Source organism: Diadema setosum, chromosome 17, assembly GCF_964275005.1.
Source record: "Diadema setosum chromosome 17, eeDiaSeto1, whole genome shotgun sequence".
Classification (NCBI taxonomy): Eukaryota; Metazoa; Echinodermata; class Echinoidea; order Diadematoida; family Diadematidae; genus Diadema; species Diadema setosum.
This window is the reverse complement of record NC_092701.1, coordinates 22,345,453-22,370,858: the sequence shown is the minus strand read 5'-3', so window position 1 is coordinate 22,370,858 and position 25,406 is coordinate 22,345,453. Positions and strand designations below refer to the sequence as shown.

The 25,406-nt window shown below is 38.5% G+C and overlaps 1 protein-coding gene across 1 annotated transcript; it reads left to right on the top strand.

Annotated features, from left to right (window-relative positions):
- LOC140240536 (folylpolyglutamate synthase, mitochondrial-like) lies at positions 1 to 23,998 on the top strand. The gene is made up of 13 exons (XM_072320300.1): positions 1 to 134; positions 8,414 to 8,657; positions 9,136 to 9,267; positions 13,343 to 13,461; positions 14,799 to 14,991; positions 16,026 to 16,087; positions 17,307 to 17,409; positions 18,627 to 18,704; positions 19,654 to 19,816; positions 20,450 to 20,584; positions 21,520 to 21,746; positions 22,634 to 22,703; positions 23,370 to 23,998. Exons 1-13 carry the CDS (start codon positions 1 to 3, stop codon positions 23,873 to 23,875), a joined length of 2,166 nt encoding a protein of 721 aa, XP_072176401.1. The 3' UTR covers positions 23,876 to 23,998.
- The last annotated feature ends 1,408 nt before the right edge of the window (positions 23,999 to 25,406 follow it).

The following is a 25,406-nucleotide window of genomic DNA, read 5'->3' as shown; positions in this document are numbered from 1 at the left end:
ATGTCTGCTAGACGTCTTCACGACGTCACCTTGTGGAGACTGTTGTGTACTTTGCGAGGTCTCCGAGACGTCTCAGCGACTGTGAGAAGACGTCTTGGAGATGTCGCGGGGAAGTCTCCGCGACTTCCGGACAAGTAGGCCTAAATTACAATAATTCGTTATTTGGGGACGTCTCTGAAGTCGCCCTGGAGTCGGCTTCTTGGTGAGAGCGCAAGACTGATCAGTCACTAAACGGTCGCGGCGACGTCTGTTACGGAAGAATGGAGGCTGCAGATTATACGGAGACGGATACACAGTGACCGAAGGAGAACAGAATCGGAGATCGAAAGAGAGTGCGAATTCAGTATACAGGGGCCGCGGAAGCGGGGGGGGGGGGGTGGGGCGGAGGGGGGGGGGCTGCAGCCCCCCCCCCACACTTTTGTCTCTTAAAAAAAAAATCGTAAAAAAAAAATCACAACACCCAAGAATTTCAATTTCCAAACATTCCGCCCTTGGATTCTTCTAAGCTGTGTTATGGGGGGGGGGGAACCTTGACCCCCCCCCCCCCGGTCTCGCAGCCCCCCCCCCCCCCCAAACTGAAAAACGTTCCGCGGCCTCTGGTACTAGTGGAGGATGAAGCAAATTGGTGTTATGTGTTTATGTAAATGTTTTGTGCTGTTAGATACGGGCAATTACCGCGGAGCCTTCCCCTGACCCTAACCCTAATCCTAATCCTGAACCTAATCCTAACCCAAACTCCATCACTGACTTTAACCCTAATACTCTATAACCCTATATCATTAACAACTATTTTAGCCGGGTGGTAATTATCCTCGGGGGGTAATTGCCCTGATACGGTTGGAAACTGTGAAAAGTAAGGCAGGCTGAGTGTGAAGGGGGAGGGAAGTCGATAGGGCAAGCGGGGGAATGAGAGACTGGAACCTGGGCTGGAAAGCGGTTTTGAGAGCTAGTGATTTAGTGTGGAGATAGAGCGAGGTAGAATGGAGATTTATTGCAGTGAGAACAGAGTGTAAGTGAAGTCTTTTTTTTTTTTTTTTTGAGACAGCATCATTGATAAAGGGAGGCAAATGACACAGAAACTGACACTCGAACAGGTCATTCCATCATTAATTTCGTATCCCTTTTTGTGTTAATTTTGTATCACTGGTGGGGCGTTATCCATAAATGGCGTTCTCTGATTGGATAACTAATGACTTTTCGCGCGAACTAAAGTCGCGCGTGTTCTTATCAGTTTCGGAATGAATGAAAATCCAGCCAACTGCACACTGCATACAACTGACGCGTACGCACGCCGTACGCTTGTGTGTAAAAAAATAGCGTCGGCGATGAGGCGCGACACGCGCGCGAGGGACCGACCGTGCAATCACAATGCATGCAGTGGTTGTTTTGTTCATGTGTTGGGTGTTATGTGTATGTTTACAATCTCTCTCTTTCTATTCGAGTACGGCGAAGTACCAGCAAGTGTCGGAGGTTCGTAGTGTGTGTTTTCGAAATTTCGCGCCCATGAGGTGAAAATCGAGCCTGAGCACTCCTGCACTTCTTGATCTAATGCCAAAAATTGTCATATTTACGAATAGGCTCGCATAATTGTGATCTACAATTATGTAATTTTGCTGAAAGACAATCCCGTGTATGCACTTAAACGACGCGACGGTACCGTACGGATCACAGGGCGTCGTGATGCCGCAACTATCGGGGAGGAACTCTGTTTGTCACCAGCCCAGGGTGCTGTTTTGCAATTGTGTTTATAGGAGTGTTTACGCTCATCACTCCTCATAATTTAAAGAACCTAGGGGCCTTGGGCCTACTCTAGGCTGTGCTAATACATGTACCATGCTACTAGCACTATGTTGTATATAGCTGTTTTTATGTTTGGAGGTTGGTACAACTACAACTTACATACCTAAGCAAGGCCCATTAGTAAAAGTGTTCAAATACGGAATTTTGGTGTCGCCGACATTCCATGATAGTTTGCGGTTCCCTGAAACCTATTGGATACTATTTAAATGTTTCACGAGGACTTTATTTGTTAAAAATAACACAATCAAGTGCGGTTGTCTGCTTTTTTTGTATAAAATTTTGCTGTTAAACTTCGTTAAGACCCCCAAAACGCAGTATCGCCGGCTATTTTAGAATTAGGCCTATGTTTTATTGCTCCTCTCCGTCCACAAACACACTTTCCAAATATCATTTGCATGGACGATGAGCATATCATATGTGCTAATCACAATACTCGAAAAGTTAAAACATTTTTATTGACTTCTTTTTTATAGCCTTTTGAAACCTGTCGCCAAGTTCACCGCCAGATACGTTACCAGTTTCTTTAGTGTTACAGCATTGCGAAAATAACAAGACTATGCAATGACCCTGTGTATATGAAACCCTGAGGATATACTTCATACATTGCAAGTACTGGTACTTGGATTTTTTGTGCAACAGCTTTTCATTGAGAGTACGGTACAATGTTTGAAATATCGGTTTTCTACATTTTTATTTGGACAGATACATTACATACATTTCACGCCACCCACTGCGACAGATATTGCAATGTCAGACAAATTGTATATTGTACATTACAGTACTCCTCGGAATGACGCATCGATTCACCATTAAAGTTTAGTACAAGTGAGAAATATTCGGTAGATATATCGCTCTCATAATAACATGATCGACCATATACGTTACCACAGATACGTTACCACAGATACGTGACCGAATTTTGCTCATTGGTCTTGTGCTTTCAGGGGATCAAATCTGGTCAAAATTAATCTCTACACATTACATGCTTCATTTTGTTGGACCTCAGGATTATATTCTTACACCAAAAGGACAGGGAGGTGAAAAAGAGCAACACTTCCACATGATTTTTCTTTCTGCGTCAGTGTCTCACAATTTAATGCCAAGTTTTCCGACAGATACGTTACCACATAATCAAAATGGTGAAAAAAAATTGTAAATCTTTTGACAAACAAGTCGTGTGCTCACAAAATCCAAAGTTCTATTCTATAAAACCCAGCCACTTTCATATTCTATGCAACAACTTTTAACGTTTATTTTACAAGACGGAGCTATTATTCAGCATATCAGTTTTTTGCTTTTCAGATTTAGCAGATACGTTATGTATGATTCAGGGCACCCACGGTGACAATTAATCTTATGTAAAACAAAGTGTTCATAAAGCAATTCTGCATAGAATGACGCTTTCCATAAAAAAAAATTAAAGTTGTTTTCAAATGAAGAATATTCAGTAGAAATTGCTCTGTAACTTCACCGACAGATTCATTTACGGTACGCCAGATACGTTACCTAACTTTGAAAGAGTAAAAAGTAGTTTATGAAAAGCTTCCGAGAAAAGTTTCAGTGTTCTGTTGCATATTTATTCTAGCGTTTTTCAACATATGAAGAACTACTCAAGATTCATTGATAAGTTGAACAATTATTTATTCATTTTCATTAAAAGGGGTGAGCCAAATATGTTACCATAGGTCAAACAACTTTTTGGTACTGTATATCGAGTTCATAGAGACTGTACCTACTTCCTTCTACATGTAAGTGTCTGCAAAAATATATTTTTAAACCTTGTTTGCATTATCCATCAAAACTTAATGAATATTTATAGTCAGATGGATAAATAATTCAGACGTAAGATGAGAATATTCTGTGAATGAAGAACACGGCTTTCACATTTAGGGTTCTTTTCCACTACATTTCATAGTTTAAATATTACGTACAATGTTTAAAATGGTTCATTTGGGCTTACATCATTCATTTTTACATCAATTCATAAGGTAACTAATTAAACAGGTGATATTTATTAATTCATACACAACTAAAATTATTAGTTATATTTTACCAGATACGTTACCAAAGGCGATTCGATGTTTTTCAGTAGTTATTTCCCCAGGAAAGCAATTCATATTTGTTTCCTGTGCAAATTCCAGATTGGATCGATCCCTTTGCATGATTTGTGGGGTTCGAAACTTTATTTGTAAGCGAAATTTGTTAAAAATACAAAGTGAATCTCAAGGTTATATTTCATTTCAGCAAAAAACATATTTCAACCTACCACACAGAAATAATTTCTACCAATTAGCAAGGGATGACAACATTTTTACCTTTTGAAAAACCCCAATATCTTTAGGGGGGACAGATGTCTTTTCCTGAACAGAAATTGGATCAAAACAAATTTAATTCAAAGTTTATAGTCCATTACAACATGTAAATTTGCGGTAACGTATCTGATTTGTGATCAAAAATCATATTTGATGCTCTACTTCAATTCATTTTTACTCAATGAATGGCCATCATTTAGAATGTTCCCCTTTTTGTTTCGTATTTGACCGGTTTTGAAGTACCCAAAAACACATCTTTGAATGTATTACTTTGTGGTTGATTTTTCGGTTTTACTCACATGGAATTGAACACTTAATCTAAGAATGGCCCATAAGTTACAAGTTATATGATTACATTGTTTTTTCATATTTTATTTTCTTCATAAATTTTGTTTCATACATTCTAGATCAGATTCTATCCCACAATCACGGTTTATTAGGCCTTTTACGCCATTACGGATTGACAGTTAAATCAAAAGTAGACACCCTGACTATTAGTGATAGCCCTACCTTTCTGTGTAGAGTATATTTACACAAGTGAATGTATTACAGGACATTATAGTAATTCAGAGCGCATATTATATCTCTGTGCATAAATAATTACATATATGTGGCATGAGTAGTGGGACTTTGCAGACCTAGATCTATATCACTGAGTGTTGTATGGGCTGAAATCGCCCAAAGAAAGTGTTTATTGTCCTTGCACCTTTTACTCAAAAGCAGTCCAACACTTTCATACAGCTAACAAGTGCTAGAAATCTTGTAGCCAGCTATGTTTGTGCCATGATTTAACATTATTGCCTTGTTGTAATAAATGTCTTGTATATTTGAAGAGTTTGTTCGCAAAAACCGATAAGTCCATATTTGCCAAATGGAGATATTTGCGATTAAAGGTCAAGAAAAATAAAAAGAATAATAAGAAAATTTTTGCTTCTTTTGACCATAACTTCAAAAATGTACCTTTATATGTAGTGACTAATATATCATTTAAAAGGTATTATTTTGTTTTTTTATGACAGAGACCGTACTTCAAAATCTTCAAAAATGGACTTATCAGTTTTTGCAAACAAACTCTTCATTTGTAGGCTTAAGTTACAATTTCAAAATGAGGATCAGGTGAAATATGTCTAGTGATTTGCATTCTTTATCATCTGTGTATTTTGTTGAAAGGTAAAATTATTAAAGGTTCTGCTCACCAGCATTAAACTGTTTAGAGCTTGTACTAGTCTTTTTATTGGGGTAGGCCCCTAACTGATGTTTTGTCCATCTGTATTCTGTATTAATAGATTTTTTTTTTAATTTGAAAACACACAAAAGAAGGGAAATTATGCAATAAGTTATGAAAAGACAATGTAAAATGTGTCTGAATGTGAAGTGCTTACATCATTGTTGACAGGATAGTTCTGGGATGATCTGTGAGACAAACTATATGTCAAAGGTCAGGTTGTAATTTCTTTGTGTGCTTGATGAAATACATATTGTAGTTCCAACAGGCAACAGTATCTGAATAAGGTATTGATGCAGTTTCATCAACTTTTGCTTAAAAAATGGGTGCTGTGCCCATATGCAGGGCTCCACACTAACTTTTTTTTTTGGTGGCCCGATTGGGCCACCAAAATCATCAACTTCAAATTTTTGGTGGCTCGAGAGAAAAATTTGGTGGCCTCCCCCCCCCCCCCCAAAAAAAAAAAAACCCACAAAACAATAAAAAACAATAAAAGTCCTTTTTTGTTTGAATGAGTCAAATATTTAAGTTTTATAGTTCATAGTAAGAATTGGAAGCTGGACATATCTACTCATAAATAAACCTCAACAAACTGGCAACACTCACTCTCAGGCACTCATTAAGTCCTTTTCATCCATCCTTTAAACAAATTTAACTGCTAATTTCCGGCGCAAAAAGTTCTGAATTTATTGATATACTTTTCAAAAAATATTGGTGGCCAGAGGCGGGCCACCAAATTTGCCCATTTTTAAAATTTGGTGGCCCGACTTTCATTTTTGGTGGCCCTGGGCCACCGGGCCACCATTATTGTCGAGCCCTGCCATATGCAAAGAATTTACTCTCTATCATTTCCGTTCAAAATTAAAGGAAAATCAAAAGTTCAAAATCAAGGTCCAATTTGCTTATCTTATTGTTTTGTAAAGTAAAACATACATATCTAATGCAATTGATTAAGTTTGAATATGTATGTAAGATGTAAGAAGTATACTGTAATGGGCATCTGCCTGTTGATATAAAAATATACAAGAATAAAATAGTTTATGTTGTGTGCACATTGAAGTGAAAAGATTTAGATGGCATGCTACTCTTTTCATCGCACTTGGTTGTCTGTCTAAACCGTCTGACAGATTACTGTCAAGTTCATCCCCTTTCCCTTATCAATGTTTAACCCGTTGAGGACGAGTCCCGAGAATACTCGGGCAGGTGTCTATGGGAAATGCGTGTTGTAGCAAAATCAAACCGTCCTCAACGGGTTAAAAGTTAAAAGCTTACTTGTAGATGGCTTCTTGAGAAACTAGAAGTTTACCACTATGATTACTGGTATCACTGCATGGTCATTCATTAAAATGTATAATGATTAGCATGATTTTTGTGAGCTGCATTAAAGGAACATTCCAAATGATTTTCATAATTTCACATATGGTACATAAATCGAGATTTGTAAAATTTATTGTGGTCCTTGAGCAGTGTTGATGACATAGGAGCCTCACATATTTTAGAAATGTAGCAGTTTAATTCCATTACAATACTGCTTGCTTAACAAGTTTACCTGTGCAGAATCAATGCATGCCTTCTTCTTTTGTTCTGCTTCCTTGAGCCCCAACTAATGCATGCTTATGGTGAGGCTGCATGTCTTCCTTTTTCATTGCAATTTGTTATAGATTTTGAAAATATTTTTATTCGTCTTTCAAATCACTATGAATTATGAAACTCTGTACTAAGTAATAATTGATTTATAGTTGTTCAGATGTAAAAGTCTGAAAATCATCTGGAGGTCTCCTTTAAAGGAGAGTGAAACCCAAATATTATACATGGTGTATGTGGATTGAGGGAATGTAGCCAGCAATACTAAGTACGGTAGAACACATCAATGAAGTTTGAGAAAAGGTAGACAATCCGTTCAAAAGTAACAAATTTTTGAAAAGTTCTGCCATTGTCAGATGAGAAGACTACAACATCTTATGGCATCACATCGAACAGCAATATAAAGAAAATTCAACATATTTTCACTTTTCTAGCATAATGGGAGGGGAATTGATAAACAGTGTATCTCTTTCGCAGGGCCCCACACTAACTTTTATTTTTGGTGGCCCAAAGGCAAACATCCAACCTTTTTTGGTGGCCCGATCAGGCCACCAAATTCTTCATTTCTGAAATTTTGGTGGCCCGACGTGCGTTTTTGGTGGCCCTGGGCCACCGGGCCACCATTAGTGTCGAGCCCTGTCTTTCGTTAAGGATACCTGGGAAATAGTTTACCCTTAACACATATCAGTAACAAGTTGAGTGAATGAATGTTCTTTACATAAGAAATTAAATTTCATGGAATTCTCTTTGTATTTTCTCTTTTATTGTTGTCCATACGTGACATATTACAGGATGTTGTTGTCTTCTCATGCAGCGATGGTGGCACCATAACTTTTAAAAATTCATAACTTTTCAATGGATCATCCAATCTCCCTCAAACTTTGCTGATGTGTTCTACTTACATTTGCTGCATTCACTCAATTAACGTGTGTATTTGGGTTTCATTCCCCTTTAAAAGTTGGAGATGGTGTGAAAAAAAAAAAATGCTAACAAATGTAACATTGTTACTTACTCAGAGAAATCTGTGCTAGTCTTGGCTTTTTCTTTTCTGGTGATGGTGCCCGGGGGTCAAATTTTGTTTGTGCACGGCAAGACATGTTTCTGGTCGCCATCACGTCCTGTGACAGAAACTGGAGGGACCTTTAAAGCTACATTGCTTCTGCTTTCTCTGCTGCTATTTTCCAAGATAACTGTACCCATATTAAAATCTGATCTTGACTACAGCTTGGAGGACGAAGGGAGACACATTTTTATCCTGCCTGCCAGCAAGCATTAAAAAAAAGGGGCTGCAATTGGCTGTACAGACTCTTGGCTGTTGAGGGCGCCGTGGGGCAGCCATGATAGGGTTGAGCCTTCGCTTCCGTCACATCTATACATTCCATTCAGTGCTGGCGCCATCTCTTGGCGGATGCCGAATCACCTTTTCTCATAATACTGTGCCACAGCCTGTCTTCAGATCAGTTAGGACTGTGTTTGCTCACCAAATCTGCAGCCTCACTCAAGCACAGAATCACCTTGTCAAGCCCCGATTCCTCGCCTCCGCCAAAGGACTGCCACTGTCGGGGAAGTGTCGCGCAGCCAAGGCAGCAATGAGGGACTTGATGCACATTGCGTCGCTGGGGAGCAGTGCGGCTCACGTCGCCAGCGCATCTCCGAAGAAGCCAGAACGGGATGCAGATGCCGAAAAGTGCATCTCAGATGAGCCAATCGTTGGCTCGACGGAAGAAGTTTATCAGGTAGGCATGATGTGTTACAACATCATTCATGTAGATGCTGTTTTAAGAACATCTTATTTCTGTGTTATTTATTTATTTTTTTTTATCTAATTGTAGGTATCATCCCTCTTTACTATTATACACAGGTATTTATGCATATATGTAAACCATATTGGTAATCATACATATATACATATATATACAAAAAGAGCACGCACATATTGAGATATAAATATGAGCGTATATAATTGTATACAAACATTGTGTATGACTTATTGAATATAAGAAAACATTTGAAAAAGGTACCAAACAAACAGAAGATAGCTTGCCAGCATATTTGAATGATTAGAGATTCATCAACAGACGTGTCACTGCACTTTTCTTGTTGTTTTCTCAATATTGGTGTTGACATGACATATCATTGGTTTGTCCATGTAGTATATTAGATATATATGTCCATTTTTGGTAGGTAAATGTGAATTTTTTGAAATGTCTGTAGGAAGCTGTAAGGAGACTTAACACACTACAGTCAAATGCCAAGACCATTGATGAGATCAAGAAGAACAGAGACCGAGGTGCCTACAAGAACATCCCCGATGTCATCGACTACGCCAGCCGAGTTGGAATATCGGTGAGTGCATCTACAGTGTATTCTGTCGCTTTTAGCTTGAATGATTTAAAGGGAGGGATCAAGCGGATACTTTTGGTGACTCAAATTTTTTTAACATGATCTGTTTTCATGATATGATTACTAGGTCTTCTGCAATGATACTGCATAGGGTCATCTAGAACATCAATCATAAATTTCTTTATGTTTTATTCTTTACTAATTGTTAAATCGGGTTAGGCTGACATGAAATTCTGTGGACTCTTTTCTGTCTGTTTTTCTGCTGAAATCATCTGTAGACTCCAAAGCATGTGTGCGGAGCCTGGTCTGTCTGATAAGGATGGGAATGATGTAACCAGCTCCAGTTTTCAGTTATTGGGTTGATAGCCATGCACATTTTGCATTTGATCTGAATGACCTTTGACCAGAGATTGTGTACCTTACAATCAGCCGAGGTGTCAGTAGACTAGACGGTACACACTTATAAACGTCTCCGGTGAGCAGCTGTAGGTACAAGGATGTATCGGGAGTGGGGTGTGTAGGTCATGGTAGAATAGATTAGGCAACGATGGCCCCCCCCCCCTTTTTTTTTCTTTTTTTGTGGTATTGTCAGACTGAGCCAGGGGCGTTGCGTTCATGCATCGATGAACACTTGCCTTTGTAAAGTAGCATACAGATATTGTCATTTCATCTTTTCCAGCCAGCAGTTTCTTTGAATGTTGTGTGGGAAGGTTTTATACTGTTTGCCATTGACTCTTACGTATCACACAGTTGTTGTTTTTTTTTTTTCCTAAATCATTATGAGACAGTTATTTGCACCATTGTGGGACTGTAAATTTATTGGTGGGTTTCATATAGCATTGTTGATAGTAATGCAAACCCTGTTTGTTTAAGAGACAGAATTCCTTCTAATTTTTGACATTGGAGAGTGTTTTCTGTCATAAAATTACAGGAAAGTGACAAAATATTGACATACTGTACCATAGCAGCACGGAGTCTTGTATTTATCCCAACAGGTTTATGCTCACAGATTTTTAAACCCAAACATTTGTAGAGTCATTGTGCTTACAAGTAAGCCAAACAAGAGATGCCCCTCAAACCCCACCCATTTTGGTGTTACAAGGTGACTTATTTTCACACAAAGCATAATACATTGTATGATGAAGCATAGTCTTGCTGTACATGTAAGCTCAAGTAATATACCATAATTCTGAGTGCAAATCATTTTGCTGATCAAAACTTGTAAGATTTGCTATCATAAACCACAGTGACATATGAAAATTAATTCAGAAGAAAACCTGGTGAATTCCTATGTTGCAAATGATACACAGCACGTTTACGTTATAGGAGACTACATTTTTGCAAAATTTGCAAAATAGAAACACCACAAAATATACCAAATATGCAGTACTTTGCATGATGCAATTTCACACATGCAATTACTATACATTCAAGTACCACTGAAGAAAGTACACACAAATGTTCTTTAACAGAAATGCATAATTTGATGATTCTTGCAAATGTTCAAGCATGAATAAAGTGTACTTACCAGGTGTATACTGATTTTTTTTTTTTCAATTCAGTGCAATTTAACTTCTATTTCCTTCCTACAAAAGGCAACATAATACAAAGTATTCATTCAACAGATTATATTGTTCCAACAATTTGTAGGAAATACAATCATAAAGTATAATACAAAATATATCATACAAAATGTATGTATTGGCAAGAAGAATAAATCATTGCATAGAATGGATCAGGATCTGACTGAAATACCAAATATGCATTTTCAATTCTGATATCAACCAACAATATCTCGACAAAAGAAAATATTGCATGATGATGGGATACAGCTGAAGATTATTGTGATGTAAAGTAGGGTTACACTTCTAAAGAATGATGAGGGCTGTCATGGTTAGATTTGCTGGTTGGCATTCGCATATTGTTGCTGCCCAATAGCATTTGACAAGTTATGACTGACCTTGTGGTATACAGAATGGATGTGAATTTATCATAGTATGGTAGAGTGTGCATATAAAATATGTGTGCAAGTCTGGCAAAGCTGCAGCTCCATGTCAAAGGCTGTGCAGCATTATTATCACGCATTGGTGCAGTCTTTTTTCATTGGTTGATCGAGCAATTAGTGAAGCCTGTATTTTATGATTTTCTTCCTCGTGCAATCTCTCCTACAATGTAGTTTCCGCAAGAAGTACAGAATACTGTAGTCTTTTGTCATTGTTAGACCATGTGATCATTGCAGCTTCTGATTTGTAATAATTGTCCATCTGATGGCATGGCTTTCTGTGTTTTTTCCGCAAGAAGTACAAATCAAAATACTACTGTGTCCTTGATCATTTGAGAACTATAGTCACCAGACACACACATGCTTTTGTATGCACACTCTACTCAGTGACTCTGTGCGCTGTCTTGGAATAGGAAATGGAGACTCAGATATGAGGTCTTCCTTCAGATAAGCAACAGCAAGCAAGGACTTTGTCTGATTCAGTAACCTCGTGATGACTCTGTGCCTGTTCCTGTCACGGGTTACCATTTGCAGACCCCATGGGACAGTTCCAAGACTCCATAGACTCGATTAAATGTGGACCACAGATCACCCGAGTTGTATCTCGTGTGATCCGAACAGAGAAATTTACATGGAACAGCAACATGATTTAAAATGCATACAGATCACTTTGTTTCTTTTTTTTGTGATCCAAATGGAGAAATTTACTTAGAACAGCACTATGATTTAAAATCCTCTACCACTTGATCTTTGTGTTTGCTTTGAGAGATAGGGTGAAATGAGATGAACAGAACGGGATGAGTATCATCAGAATTGGCAATGAAATGGGAAAGTTGTATTTTACCAGTAAACAGTCAGATGTTTTTACCCCCCCCCCCCCCCAAAAAAAAAAAAGAAAAAAAAAGAAAAAAGAAAAGCACCACCACTTGATAGATAGATGGGATGAAATAAGATGAACAGAACGTGAAGAGTGTCATAAAAATTGGCACGGAAATAGTAAAGTTGTGTTATTTTAAATAGTACCTCGCCCCCCCCCCCCCCCCCCCAAAAAAAAAAAAAAAGTAAGAAAGAAGATGACATTAGTGGAAGTCGCAACCCTTCATTCAAATTAGCAGAGGTGATGGTGTCATCACCTCTCATGTCCCTCACTGAATAATGAACAAATTATTCACTAAAGATCCTTTATGATAGGAAATCTTGAAATGAGAATTAGACTGATCCTTCACGTCAAATTATAGTGCATTTAACTAATCAATGATGACTTCTAGCTGGGAAGACATTGCACTTGCCAAGTCATCATTCAAAAACATGGTTTTGATAATTTTGTTGTAGTGTGTGTTTGTGTATGTGTGTATGTACAAACCACTGGGGATGGTCATAAAGTATACCCCCACCTTCCGCCAATTTGTGTATTTGGTTGCAACAGACGTTACTGTTTTGTGGAACCTTGTGGAACTTTGAAGTTCCTTAACTTTCTTATTTTGTTTTGTTTGCGAATGGGAAAATGAATAGATGAACAAATGAATGCATTAATGTTTCCTTACTTGTATTTGCAAATTCTACACAGTGAATGACTGTTTAAAATAGTGATGCAATGATAGAAGATATAGATACCGGTAGATACCGAGATGCGAAGTGACATGCTGATGACATTGCAAGACACGTCCAAAGTAATATTACTGTATACGCCATATATTTCGCGAGTCTAAAATTTCGTGAATCGGGAACTCTTGACAATTTCGCGAGTGGTTAAATTTGCGATCGTGGAGTCTTGTACTGGAACGGAGAAGTGTACACGCGTGCGTTACATTCACATCGGGATCAGGGTCAATATTTTCGTGTGACTTTAATTTTGTGAATAGCACCTGACTCGTGAAATTTGCGAAAATAAAAACCTCGCGAAATATTCGTTGTATACAGTAGTTGAGGCATACTATTCTGTTCAACCTGTTTGATCAGTAAATATAATTTCAATTAAGATAAGGCGTTGTTATTACAGTCAGAAGCCAAATGCAAATTCAGTTTGTTAAATCTGGTGATAGAGTTTGACGGCCAAAATTTTAATCGCTGTCACAGCTTGATAGGCTGGATGACCTGTCGGTGATCCACGTGGCCGGGACCAAGGGCAAAGGGTCAGTCTGTGCCTTCACGGAGAGCATTCTGCGGTCAAGTGGCTTCAAGACCGGATTTTACAGGTAAAAAGAAGGCCATCGGCAGCATGTCTGCCACAATCACCAAGATGCGGCTCAGAAATAGAAATTGGGATCAAGTCTTCCAACTCTTGATGATGATGATGATGATCCACGGCATTTTTATAGCACCATAAACCTGTCGAAACATTCAAAAGCGCAGAAACTCTTGTTCGAAAAGCAAATGCTCTGAACGAAGTTATGGGAAGTGTCACCTAGGTAAAGGGGAAAATCTGTCTGGAGTTGAATTCAATCTTGAAAGAAAGTATCTTTTAGGTTTTAAAAAGTGTATGTGAAGTACAAGTCAGGTAAAGGTAAAATCTTTCTGCAACTGAAGTCATTGTATGTAGTCTTGAAACAATGTATCTGTAAGCTTTGAATGAAAATATGCAAAGAGTCGAGAAATCTGTTATTGAATTCATTGTGTATTTAGTCTTGAAACGAAGTGTCCTTACACACTGTTCCTTTTGAATAAAAAACAAAAAACAAAAAACCAATTAGTTAAAGAGACAATCTGTTTCCAGTTGAATTTGATGTAATAGCTCACAGTGGATATTTTAGATTTAAAAGAAAAAAAAAGGGAGGTGCACAACAGTGTGACCTTTGTTCAGCAAGTTTGTAGAATTCACATGTCACATTTCATAGCTATGTTAAAAGAGGCTGGAAATAGAGGATTCTTTTTAAGGTTTTTTTTTTGTGGTATGACTTTTATGTCAGTAGTTGTATTGACTGTTTAGAATGTGATGTGATCTGCTTCTTATCAAGCAGACAGTCTTTGAACTTTAGCCGGCTGTCAGGGTTATGTTTGCTAATACATGTATCTTTACCATGCACTCTTGACATAATTGACTGTTATCTCAGCAATTCAAGGGGGACCATTTGTTGTAGAATTTCTTACTCTCTTCATCTCTGATGTCAGAACTGAAGATATTTGATTCCCTTATCACCACCTCATTTCTTGGGCTACTGTCATCTTTTTAGTTGAGGCAGACATCTTTACACCTACTGTAAAGCGAGATAGTTTTGAGGCATGAAATTTTTGTCAATCAGAACTGACAACCTTTTTCACAGCATGAAATTGTGAATTGCCAATGACATTCAATGCATATGTTGTAGACAAGAACTTTTGCATGCATTTTAATTTTACACTCTGTGTATGTCTATTCAAGACTTTATGGTGTAGTGTATGTACAACTCTTGTACTAGATAATCAATATGTCATGGCGAAGTTTCTTGGTGATACAAGCTGCTCTGCCATTACCGAATGTGATTATTTAGATGACTTATTAGGTACCGGTATTGACATTTTCTTCCCACTAACGCCGCCGTTGCCATGGTCACAGCTCCCCCCACCTTGTGGAGGTGCGAGAGAGGATCCGGCTGAACGGCAAGCCCATCTCCAAGGAGGACTTTGCCAAGTATTTCTTCAAGGTCTACAATCGGCTTGATGCCACCAAGGACCAGTATCAGGGCAAGATGCCGGCCTACTTCCGCTTTCTCACCGTCATGGCATTCCAGGTCTTCCTGGAGGAGAAGGTACCATCTTCACATCACCTGTTTGTGCCCTTTTCTTTGTCCACTTTTAGAATTCATACTCATTGTCTTGCATTACTGTATATGCCATATATTTTAATAGCGAGTCAAAATTTGAGCGAATTTGGACTTCCTGAAGATTTGGCGAGTGGTTAACTTTGTGATTGTGGAGTACAGTACTGAATGGAGACATGTAAACGTACAGTACATGACACATTCATATCGGAATCAGAGTCAATATTTTTGTGTGGTTTTAGATTCGCGAATAGCACCAGACTAGCAAAATTCGCGAAAATATAAACCTCACAAAATTTTTGGCGTATATACTGATTGTACTAGTATATATGACAGCTGGTGTGAGAGCAAGGTTGTGTTTGAAACATAGATTAAAAACATAGATTTGTCCCCTGATCATTTTTTTTCTTTTTCCTCAGCCATGTTTTATAGAGAAGTATTATTAGTTGCTCGCAATTTTGTAAATTTGGCCTGAAAGCTAATAGAGGCATTATGCACAATAAAAGCAAACAAAAATGGCAAACAGAGAGAGAAAAAATGGGGAGCTATGCTTATTATGGTGGCCATCTGCACTTATGGCTGTTGTTACCAATATCTGTTTTCCTTTATGATACAAGATCAACTTAGGTCTATGTATATATTTTTGTTTGAATCATTGTGTGTCATTTCTATATCTTACTCCAGTGTACATTTGTCTCCTTCTGCAGGTAATAAACTTCATGTTGTAAAATGTCATAAAATATCAATTACTGTGTTATGCACTGAAGTGCAGAAATAAAGTCCTTCTGCTATAAAAAAGCAAATAAAATAAAATATCAAAAAGGAACGAGAAGGAAAGATTAAGCATTTCGTGGCATACCTCTTCCAGTTTTGAGGTATCTTGTGAAATTTTGTGCATAAAACAAGGTGTTTTTGTTTGTTTGTGTGTGTGTGAGTGTATATGTATATATATATGAAGAATTACTGAGAAATTAATGGTCCCGAGTTGCTAACCGACTATAATTGTGCTGGAATCGTTGCAGGTGGATGTAGCTATCATGGAAGTTGGGATCGGTGGCGAGTACGACTGTACAAACATCATAAGGTCAGTGAGGGTCGAGGAGCCGATTATTTCTCGCTATCTCATGTCTCCTTGAGGAAGTAATGTGAATGTCACCTTCTGAGGGACGTTGATTGCTCACAAGTAACAGGCGTGTTCGCACCATGCGCTGTTGGGTCATGGCTTATCTCTGAAAGTCCAAACAATGTCTCCTCAGGAGTAGATATTGAATGAAATGTGCTATCCTGTTTATGTTGTGTACCAAATACCATGTACTATGTAGTGGCTTTATTTTATTTTTATTTTTTTTAATCAACTGATTTTTGTAGAAAATAACGCCAAAACATTCCCTTACATAGCACAATTATACAATATACTATGTCATCTCCAAGGATAGACATTGCTAACATTGCTTCTTGAAAAAGGAATGATACTTGTTTGTTATTGTAATTTGGTAGTTTTTCTTTTAACTGCAAATTTAGCTGCTTGCATATTTTCAACATACATGTATGTCCTAATTTGCAGACTATGCTGGCAAAGTGCCATGATATATACAGTACACTTATCAGAAGCTTGTTATTCAAGATATTGTTAATAATAATTTGCTCTGTTTGAGACAACAGTAATCACTGAGGCTCTCCTTGGCCCAGAGGGTTGGATTCTTTATCTTGATTTGGAGGGGGGGGGGGGAGGTGGGTAGCAAAGACATGTATGTAGTTAGGATTGAAGGGAAGAAAGCAAAGACATGTATGTTGTTTAAGTTCGCACAAAGGGCATCCATACTTGAGCTACACATACACATGAATAATCAATGGCATAAACATTTTAGGCAAAATGTTGTAAGGCCAAATTTAGTTCTACATCAACCTTCCTCTTTCTTCGCATATGGCACAATGTGACTGGTTGATACCATTTGCTGACTATTGCTAGTCACATGGGGCGAATATGAGGGGTCAGCATAATTAGCCAGTTTTTGTGGGTGGGTAGGTGGACCACTTCATCGGGTTAGCACCCTGGTCTTTGCTATTATGGTGGGATCTTTCATGTGCATGAGTTTTGGCTAGCTCACACAGGGGACCTCCATTTAATGTCCTATCCGAGGGACAGAGTGTTTTGCCTCTTACTAGAGGGGATGGGATGATTACACACAGCATTGCTGAGCTAGACTTAGGAATCAAACCCGGGTCATTTGGATTGGGAGGCAGCTGCGCCATACCGACAGAGCCAAATCACCACCCAACTCTTTTTACCTCTCGGTACCCAGGAAACCCGTCGTAGTGGGCATCTCATCTCTGGGCGTGGACCACATCGGTGTTTTGGGCTCGACGGTAGACAAGATAGCCTGGCACAAGGCAGGCATCATTAAGGTGAGTCTAGCCTCCTCCTGGTAGGTGGTGGCAGATACCGGTAGCTTTGTGCCACGCCCAGTTCATTTCTATACAGTTGTATGCAATTTGACCTGTACCACCACTCGCCGGATATTGACTTCCTGTAGATTTATGCATGCAAAATCAATGCGCACATGGAGACCAAGGAAAATACAAAGAATGTACCCCTCCCATTCCCACTGCAAATGAAAACTAGGGAAGAACAGTACAGTTTTTTAAATGGCCAGCTCAAATGTCTGATACAGGTGATGACATCCAATATATCATCTGGGTCAAAAACTTATAATCAGATCGCTAGCAAATTTATAGAAACATTTATACTTCCAAGTGAATGTTGGAATTTCTGGGTTGGTACAAATGTTGTAGTGTATAAATAAATTTTTGCTAAACTGTGGACACAGCTGCATGGAAAAAAAAAACAAAACAACATAACACTTGTGTTTTGATTCATTAACTAGAGCAATTGCCAATTTTTTTTTTCTTGCATGCCCTGCCATTAAATTGTTCTCCCTCAGGTTTTAACAAACCTCTGCCTATCATAATCATTGGGTTATATCTCTACATTTCATGCTTCTAACCCAAACAATTGATTTCTCAAATGCTTTGAAATCGACCTTTGCACAAAATATTTTAATTTCTAATTTTTTGCTTTTATGTCCCATGCATGAAATTAGCCTCTGATAGCGTAGTTAATGTTGACAAAGAGGTGGTGAGTTCTCCAAATTATTTTTTTTTCCCTGTCACTGGTAATTGTTTGACTGAAAATTAGTTATGTTCATTTAAATTTTGTTTTTCTTTTGATAACTGGTGAATGCTCAACACACAACAAGAAGATGGGAGAGAAAACAGGATAATTCCTGGTGTAAATAGTACTTTCCTCCAAAAGGAGTGTGCAGAGTAAGGATTTTTATATGCTATTGGAGGCATGATTGGAGGCATAGTTCAGTAGATTTTGTGTTTTACTTTGTTGGAGGTTGAATGGTACTTCAAAGGGAGGTCTGCTGCCTCCAAAGAGGGGATCATGAGAAACAAAACAGATGTTTAGATGATGTTCAGTGTATGAGGTACATCAAATATCTTTGTAAACTCTATTGTCTATGTCTTATGACATATCAAATGAAAAGATGATGTATGAATGAGAATAAATGTGTTCTTTTGACACTGTATTGTCTTTGATGTGTTTGTATATGTTGCAGACGGGAAGACCAGCTTTTACTGTTCCTCAGCCGGAAAACTCCATCCAAGTGATACAAGACAGAGCCAAGGAGAAGGAGGTTAGCAATGATTCTTGAACTGAAATTGCTGCAATTTTACTGTGATCATTCTTAATGTTATTTTAAGATATTGTTACTTTACTACACTGCTGTAGGTTAGGATTTCTGAAGTAGAAAAGTCTCTTTTGGCAGGTTAATGAAAATACGAACTAAAATTGTGATCAAATCAATTGATGAAGCATCTTGTTTGAACCACATGAAGAAGGACTTCTATGAATCTCATAAGAGACTATGTTCATAATCACACCCTATGATGAAAAATAAAAATTGATGCTGTACCGATGCTTACCCAATAAGATGTTTGACATTTTGTTTGTAAGTTTGTTTGTTCCACAAATGACAGTTATGTGTTCCAAAGTTTTTAGTTCATGTATGCATGGAATCAAATTGACCTAGGGTATTCATGTGAACTGTGATATATCTCTATGTATGTTTGACTATACTGAGACATGAGAATTTCTTCTCCTTTAAAAAAAAATTCATTTCAAGTGATTATGTCCCAAAGTATTGGACGTCATTGGGCATTAATATTCAAGTCATGATATGATGATTTGCCTGCATTGTATTTTAGTAGATCTGGGGGCATTTCATGAAGCATTTTGTCCGACAAAGTTGTCGGACAAAATTGCTCTCAGCCAATCAGATGCAAGGATTTCTGTAGCTTGTAACATTTTGTCAGAAAAATATCCGACCAAAACGCTTCCTGAAATGCCCCCCTGGTAAGGGCTGAGGTCCAAATTTGGCATTCTGTGATTTTGTTGTCAATCAGGGACTTTTATCTCAAATTTAATCAGACATGATTTAATTATAGGATATGACAGAATGAGTCACTTGGTATGAGTTTTTGAAGATTCTGGTGAGGATCAATGGCTTGTCTAGAATCTTGCCATATTTGTCACAACTGAGGATATGGGAAGTCATTTTCTTGCTTGATTTCGGTTGTCTGCAGGCATCCCTTCACGTTGTGCCCCACCTCGCGTCATACGACTTCCACGGCCACGACCTGACCCTGGGACTAGCCGGCATGCATCAGTACCTCAACGCCACGCTGGCCCTCCACCTAGCCAAGACTTGGGTCACCGAGAAACATCCCGGGAAATTCTCCTTTGAAGGCGAGTCCTCCTCTTTACCATTCTTTCTTGTCTGTCATTGTCTGTCAGGGCGCAGTGGTAGTGGTCATTTTGTGCTGAATATTTCTGCTTACCACAGTCATGGAAAAGTCAAGAAAAGTCAAAGTCAAGATTGACTTTTCCATTTTATTGAAATATGGTGCTCTGTAATAAATGCTACACTCGCAATTGAATACCACATTGCTAACAAAAAGGTCATGAATTGCAAAAACTCTTATCATTGTATAGTCTCAGTGGAGCAACTAAGGAATTTATTTTCGTGGAAGTTACGGCCATGGCGTATTGCACAGGAGCAGACTATTTTCAGCTTAACCCTAACTAGGAAGGGGGGCCTGGGAAGCCCCCCCCCCCCCCCGCATTCTGCGCAATATGTTGCCATCGCAGAAAGCTATCATTGTGACATTTCAGGACTTTTTATTTTGAGTCTTCCGCATCTTTTTATCCCAAATTTGCAACTCCTGGACACACGGTTACAAAGTTACACATGTCTTTTTGGAGCTTTATTTAGTGATTTGTAGCAAAAAGTCCACCCCCCAACCCCTCCCAATAGCCCGGCATAGTTAGGGTTAAGTCATGTAAATTGAATTTGTTAAATTTGTTGTTTAATAACAACAGGTGAGGAGGAGGAGGAGGGGCCAGCTAGCAAACATCGTAAAGTGACGGAGATGACGCAAGTCAGTGAAGAGGTTCTGTCAGGAGGAGACGTTCCGGAGGCCGCACCCTTTCCTCTCCCAGAAGAGTTTATACAAGGTGGGAAGAACTGAATGGTATGGTTGTCATGGTAATAATGACTAATGTGAATATTCATGTTATCATTTGCTGCATTGCATTTGGATGTTACATGTTGTATTGCAATTGATTTTATTGTAGTGTTTTGATTCAGCTGTATGTGGTTTTGCTTCGTCCATTGTACAGTGTAAAATAGTTCGGGATACCGTAGGTGAACACTTCTCAGTTGATATTGAATTATGCACTAGCAATCATATTAGTTGGTCAAGGATATGCATTATTTCAAAATGTGAAGAATTTTTTTTTCCAGTGAACACAAATCTGTTGCATAACCAAGTGGTAGGGGCAATTCAAAGTTTAGACATTGGCATTGCTGTATAATGTATTTATGCTCAGTAAGAGTACTCAGTTGTATTTATTTTGTTATTTTGATGCTTCATCATTTGGGAAGAATGAAAAGGTAAAATTAAGTGAAATGTTTGTATACACCAAGCAATCATTATGATTAATTGTAGACCAAGTTCTACACGTACGCAAAAATTTTACAATGGTACACTGGTACCTAGATGTGTCTGTTCAGAAGATACACCTGTAAGTGAAATTTGGTTATATCATCAAGTTCCATTTTGCTCAAAGACCAGTGACATATATGTGTGAATGGTACTGTACAAATTCAGACTGTCACTCCTTGCGCTCTTAGTGGTAAAATAATGAGACAACACGAGGGACTCTACTTGTAAATATGTTATACATTAATGCAACATATTCTTTTTTTTTATATTAAATGCTCCATATTGCAACATGTTCTTATTTTATATCAAATGCTCCATATTGCAACATATTCTTAATTTGTATTTATATGTTTGTACTCTCTTACCTTGAGAGGGTGTTCATAGTCTACAGAGTCAATCTATGTACTTGCATCAAAGATGAACTTCATTCATGTCATTAAATAGGCCTCAAGAAATGCTACTGGCCCGGCCGCAACCAGGTCGTCCGTCGCGAGAAGATCACATACTACCTGGATGGCGCTCACACGCCACGCAGCATCGCAGCCTGTTGCCGCTGGTTTCACGAGAAGGCCGAGGCCGAGGCTAAGAACATCAAGGGGCCCGTTGCTAGGATACTCATCTTCAACTCCACGGGGGACCGGGATGAGTACAGTCTGCTCCCGAAAGTGGTGGTAAGATATTGAAAACGGTTGCTACATTTTTTCCTGAGCTGAGATTGAATCTAGACAAATAAATACGATGACTGCTAATGAGTTGGATAATTTGATCAATCTGGTCAGTTGCACTTTAGGACAGAACAGTTTCAGAACCTGTCTCAGTAGCTTCAATAGTGCTGACAACAGGTGATGGTTAATGCAGGGCTCGACACTAACTTTATTTTTCGGTGGCCCGATGGGGCCACCGAAATCATCAATTTCAAATTTTTGGTGGCCCGAGAGAAAAAATTGGTGGCCCCCCCCAAAAAAAAAAAACATTGATAAAAGTCCATTTTTTTTTAAATAAGTCGCACACTCACTGCATGCATTTAAATGCATTTCGGGCGCAAAGAGTTACGAATTAATTGACACACTTTTCAAAAAATTTTGCCCTTTTCTGAAATTATGTGGCCAGACTTTCATTTTTGGTGGCCCTGGGCCACCGGGCCACCGGGCCACCGTTAGTGTCGGTTAATGCCTCAATTGACAAGATGTCCAGGGATTTGAAGATGTTGGTGAAAAATTGTGTCTCAAACCCCTCCTCCATGTAGGGAAGAATTTGCCACACACTCACAAAAATGGTTTCCCAGGCCTCTTGTTCAAACCACCTTGGGTTCCTTATTGAAGATAGCAACTTCCTTTGGCTTAGAAAGTTCCTGGGTGTCTACTAAAGAGGCAAAACAATCACCCCTTCACCCAACAATGGTGATTACCTGTTTGTCAGTCAAAGCAAAAAAAAAAAAAAAAGAAAGAAAGAGAAAATAATAGCAATAATTAAATTTTGAAAATGAGTGGATTAGTCAGGGATTTTATATGCCTGAGGATTGATACCAAACTTTGCCTTCTCAAATGTCTTATTTCAGGCCTGTAACTTCAGTGGAGCTGCATTCTGTCCAAATATAATCAGTCTTTACAGCCATGACAGTGTAGCTGGTAAGTAGAAATATCTTTCTTTTTCTGTAAAAAAAAACAAAAAACAAACAAACTGAAATACCAAAGAAGATTTCACAGTTTGAAAGAGATGAACTAGGGCAATTCATCCAATTTGCACTGCAGTACAGTGGACACAGAAGTGCCAGCTTTTTAACTAGTCCATTTGTACATTTGAATTTCAGAAATGTCAAGGTTGATAATGGAGGATGAGGATGCATGAAGTTTAGTTAAAGCATGCACCTTCAATAAATGAGTGCGCAAAAAAAGAAAGAAAGAGTATTTTCATAATCGTTTACTTTATAGTAAATGTTTGGTTGGCCCTAAACAAAAACCTGTGGCCACTGTGTGTGATGCAGAGTCTCTTGTAGAGAGAGAGTGCTAACTGTATGGCTCGGTTTCAGTTAGCTCCCTAGCTGACTCTGATTAGGACACAGGGTGACAGGGCAGCAACGCTAGGGTCTTGTTTCACAAAACATGTATGATAGCAGTTCATGCTAGAATAGCAACATCTTGTAGTAATGTTTGGCTGGAAAAAAAAATGCATATTCGAAAGCTATACAAATTCCTCAATAGGGCCTCCGAAACTCCTTTAACAATTTAGGGAGTACAATCTGTCCTTATTATGACACTTCTAGTTTATGCTGCTTTCTATTTTCTTTGGAAAAGACACAACAAATCACACCACCACCACGGAGAGACAGATGAAGCGGTGTAATCTGAACCTTGTGGCTTTCCAGACGCTCCTCCAACAACTTCGGAGCAAGTCTTCGTCCCCTGTGTCAGTGTCATCTACCCCAACAGCTGCCGGTGATTCTGATCATCACAATCTTCACACTGTCGGTGATAACCCTTCCCATGTAATAATGGACCATCCCAGTAGCACAAACAGCCAATCGGCGGAGGGCATCTATTCCTTGGACTCTGACTCCGCCTCCAAGGAGGTGTACCAAACCAAGGTGGTGAAGCTGCCCTCCATTCTGGATGCACTGCAGTGGGCAGCCTGTGGCAGGGACCCAGTCTTGAGCTCCCCTAGCAACCATGACCCCACCCCTTCTAGCCACGCCATAGCAGCCAATCACATCCAGGTCCTGGTGACTGGAAGCATCCATTTAGTAGGAGGGGTGATCCGTATACTAGATCCCAACTTAGTATCACAGAACTCTTCTGACTAAGACTGCATTACTAGCATTACTAATTTACACAGAGCTGAATGTAGTTAAGGAACACTGCCTTACCATGTGTGAGGTACAAGAGTTAGTGTTGGTAGGACAAAGAAAGATTTTTTTTTTTTTTTAATCATTCAACCTCCTGCAAAACCTTTGATCATTATACCCAAATGCTAGTAAAGTAAATGAAAGCGATATGAATGAATTAACATCTGATTAATTTTGTCCATTAATTTCTTCTTCCATATATTTAGTAACTAATTAACACAACTGGTGTGTAATGCCGCCGTGCAGGCAGTAGTGCAATTTTCAACCCATCAACCATGGAAAAATGTTGTGATGGTTGTGCCAACTTTACCTTCCCCTACAAAATCTTGTCATTTGTCTCCAATGTAAGCTCTTGACATTGAGTAAGTTGTACTGTAGACACGCAATATGTTCCATGATCATCTCACAGTGATGAGTCCCAGTGTTCATTCCTACCTTTAGGAGAAGTTAGTGTTCACAATGACAGTGATATACAATACATTTCTTGATTTTGCCAAAGTGCTTTCTCTAGACTGTGAATATAAACCACTTGTGGAATAATTCTTAGTAGGCCCCTACTGATTTGCAAAATATTGGCATATACAGTACAAGATTTTTAACCCAATTTTGGTTTTTAGGTTGTTTTTTTTTCAATTCAATTCTTTTGATGTCGGCAAATTTGGCTGCTTTCTTGTAGACAGCGCATACCATGTCATACTTGTAGTCACTGTTAAGTTGCACATGCAGTGATGTAGGCTGTAGTCATTCAAACCGTGCCAGATTAGATGTGTGGTTTGCGGGATTTTATTTCATGCAGGAATTTTAATTTACTTTGGTTCATGTTAAAAGAGGCTCAGAGTGTGTATCTAGCTTTTTATGTGCTTCGCCCGTTTTAAAAAATGAAATGTAGCCCATTGCATATGTACATGTATTTAGTCATACACCTCAGGTTTACTTGTAGAGGGTTTGTGAAGGACTTTGTTTGGTTTTGTTTATGTAGACTGACCAATTCCGAAAGTTTTTGCGTGACAGTCTTACAGAGATTTCATTGGAGTTTGGTGTATATGTCTGTCTAGTTAGTATGCGGCATTAATCATAACCAAAGTAATGTAAAATATGCATAAGGAGGGATTTTTAACCGTATGCATGAATATCTAATTGCTTTATGTGCCTTAAGTTTACTGTTGTACTGACTATTTGTGTAATGAGAATAGTATGTCACGATGCATTTTATGTCCCACCAACTATAAATCATGTTGCAAAATTAGATACGTTTATGTGTATAATGTTTTGTGAATTTCAGATAAGAGTGCAGCAGCCAAGTTTTTTGGCTAAGCTATTATCAAAGTTTTTGGTAAAAAAAAGTATTCAATCACTTACAGTCAGGATTTAGCTTTCTTTTTGTTTTCAATTTTGGTTTTGGGTTTATAATAGAAGTGGACCAAATTGATATTTAGAAAAAATTATGTCTTGTTTATAAATGCAGTAAAATGTCGATAGATATGATTAT

What these genes read in the sequence shown, in the direction of transcription:
- LOC140240536 (XM_072320300.1), top strand. Translation starts at nt 1, where the DNA reads ATGTCTGCTAGACGTCTTCACGACGTCACCTTGTGGAGACTGTTGTGT. An exon ending in CGACGGAAGAAGTTTATCAG is followed by an intron (nt 8,658 to 9,135) that starts GTAGGCATGATG and finishes AAATGTCTGTAG; the next exon opens with GAAGCTGTAAGGAGACTTAA. An exon ending in ACAGAGCCAAGGAGAAGGAG is followed by an intron (nt 18,705 to 19,653) that starts GTTAGCAATGAT and finishes GGTTGTCTGCAG; the next exon opens with GCATCCCTTCACGTTGTGCC.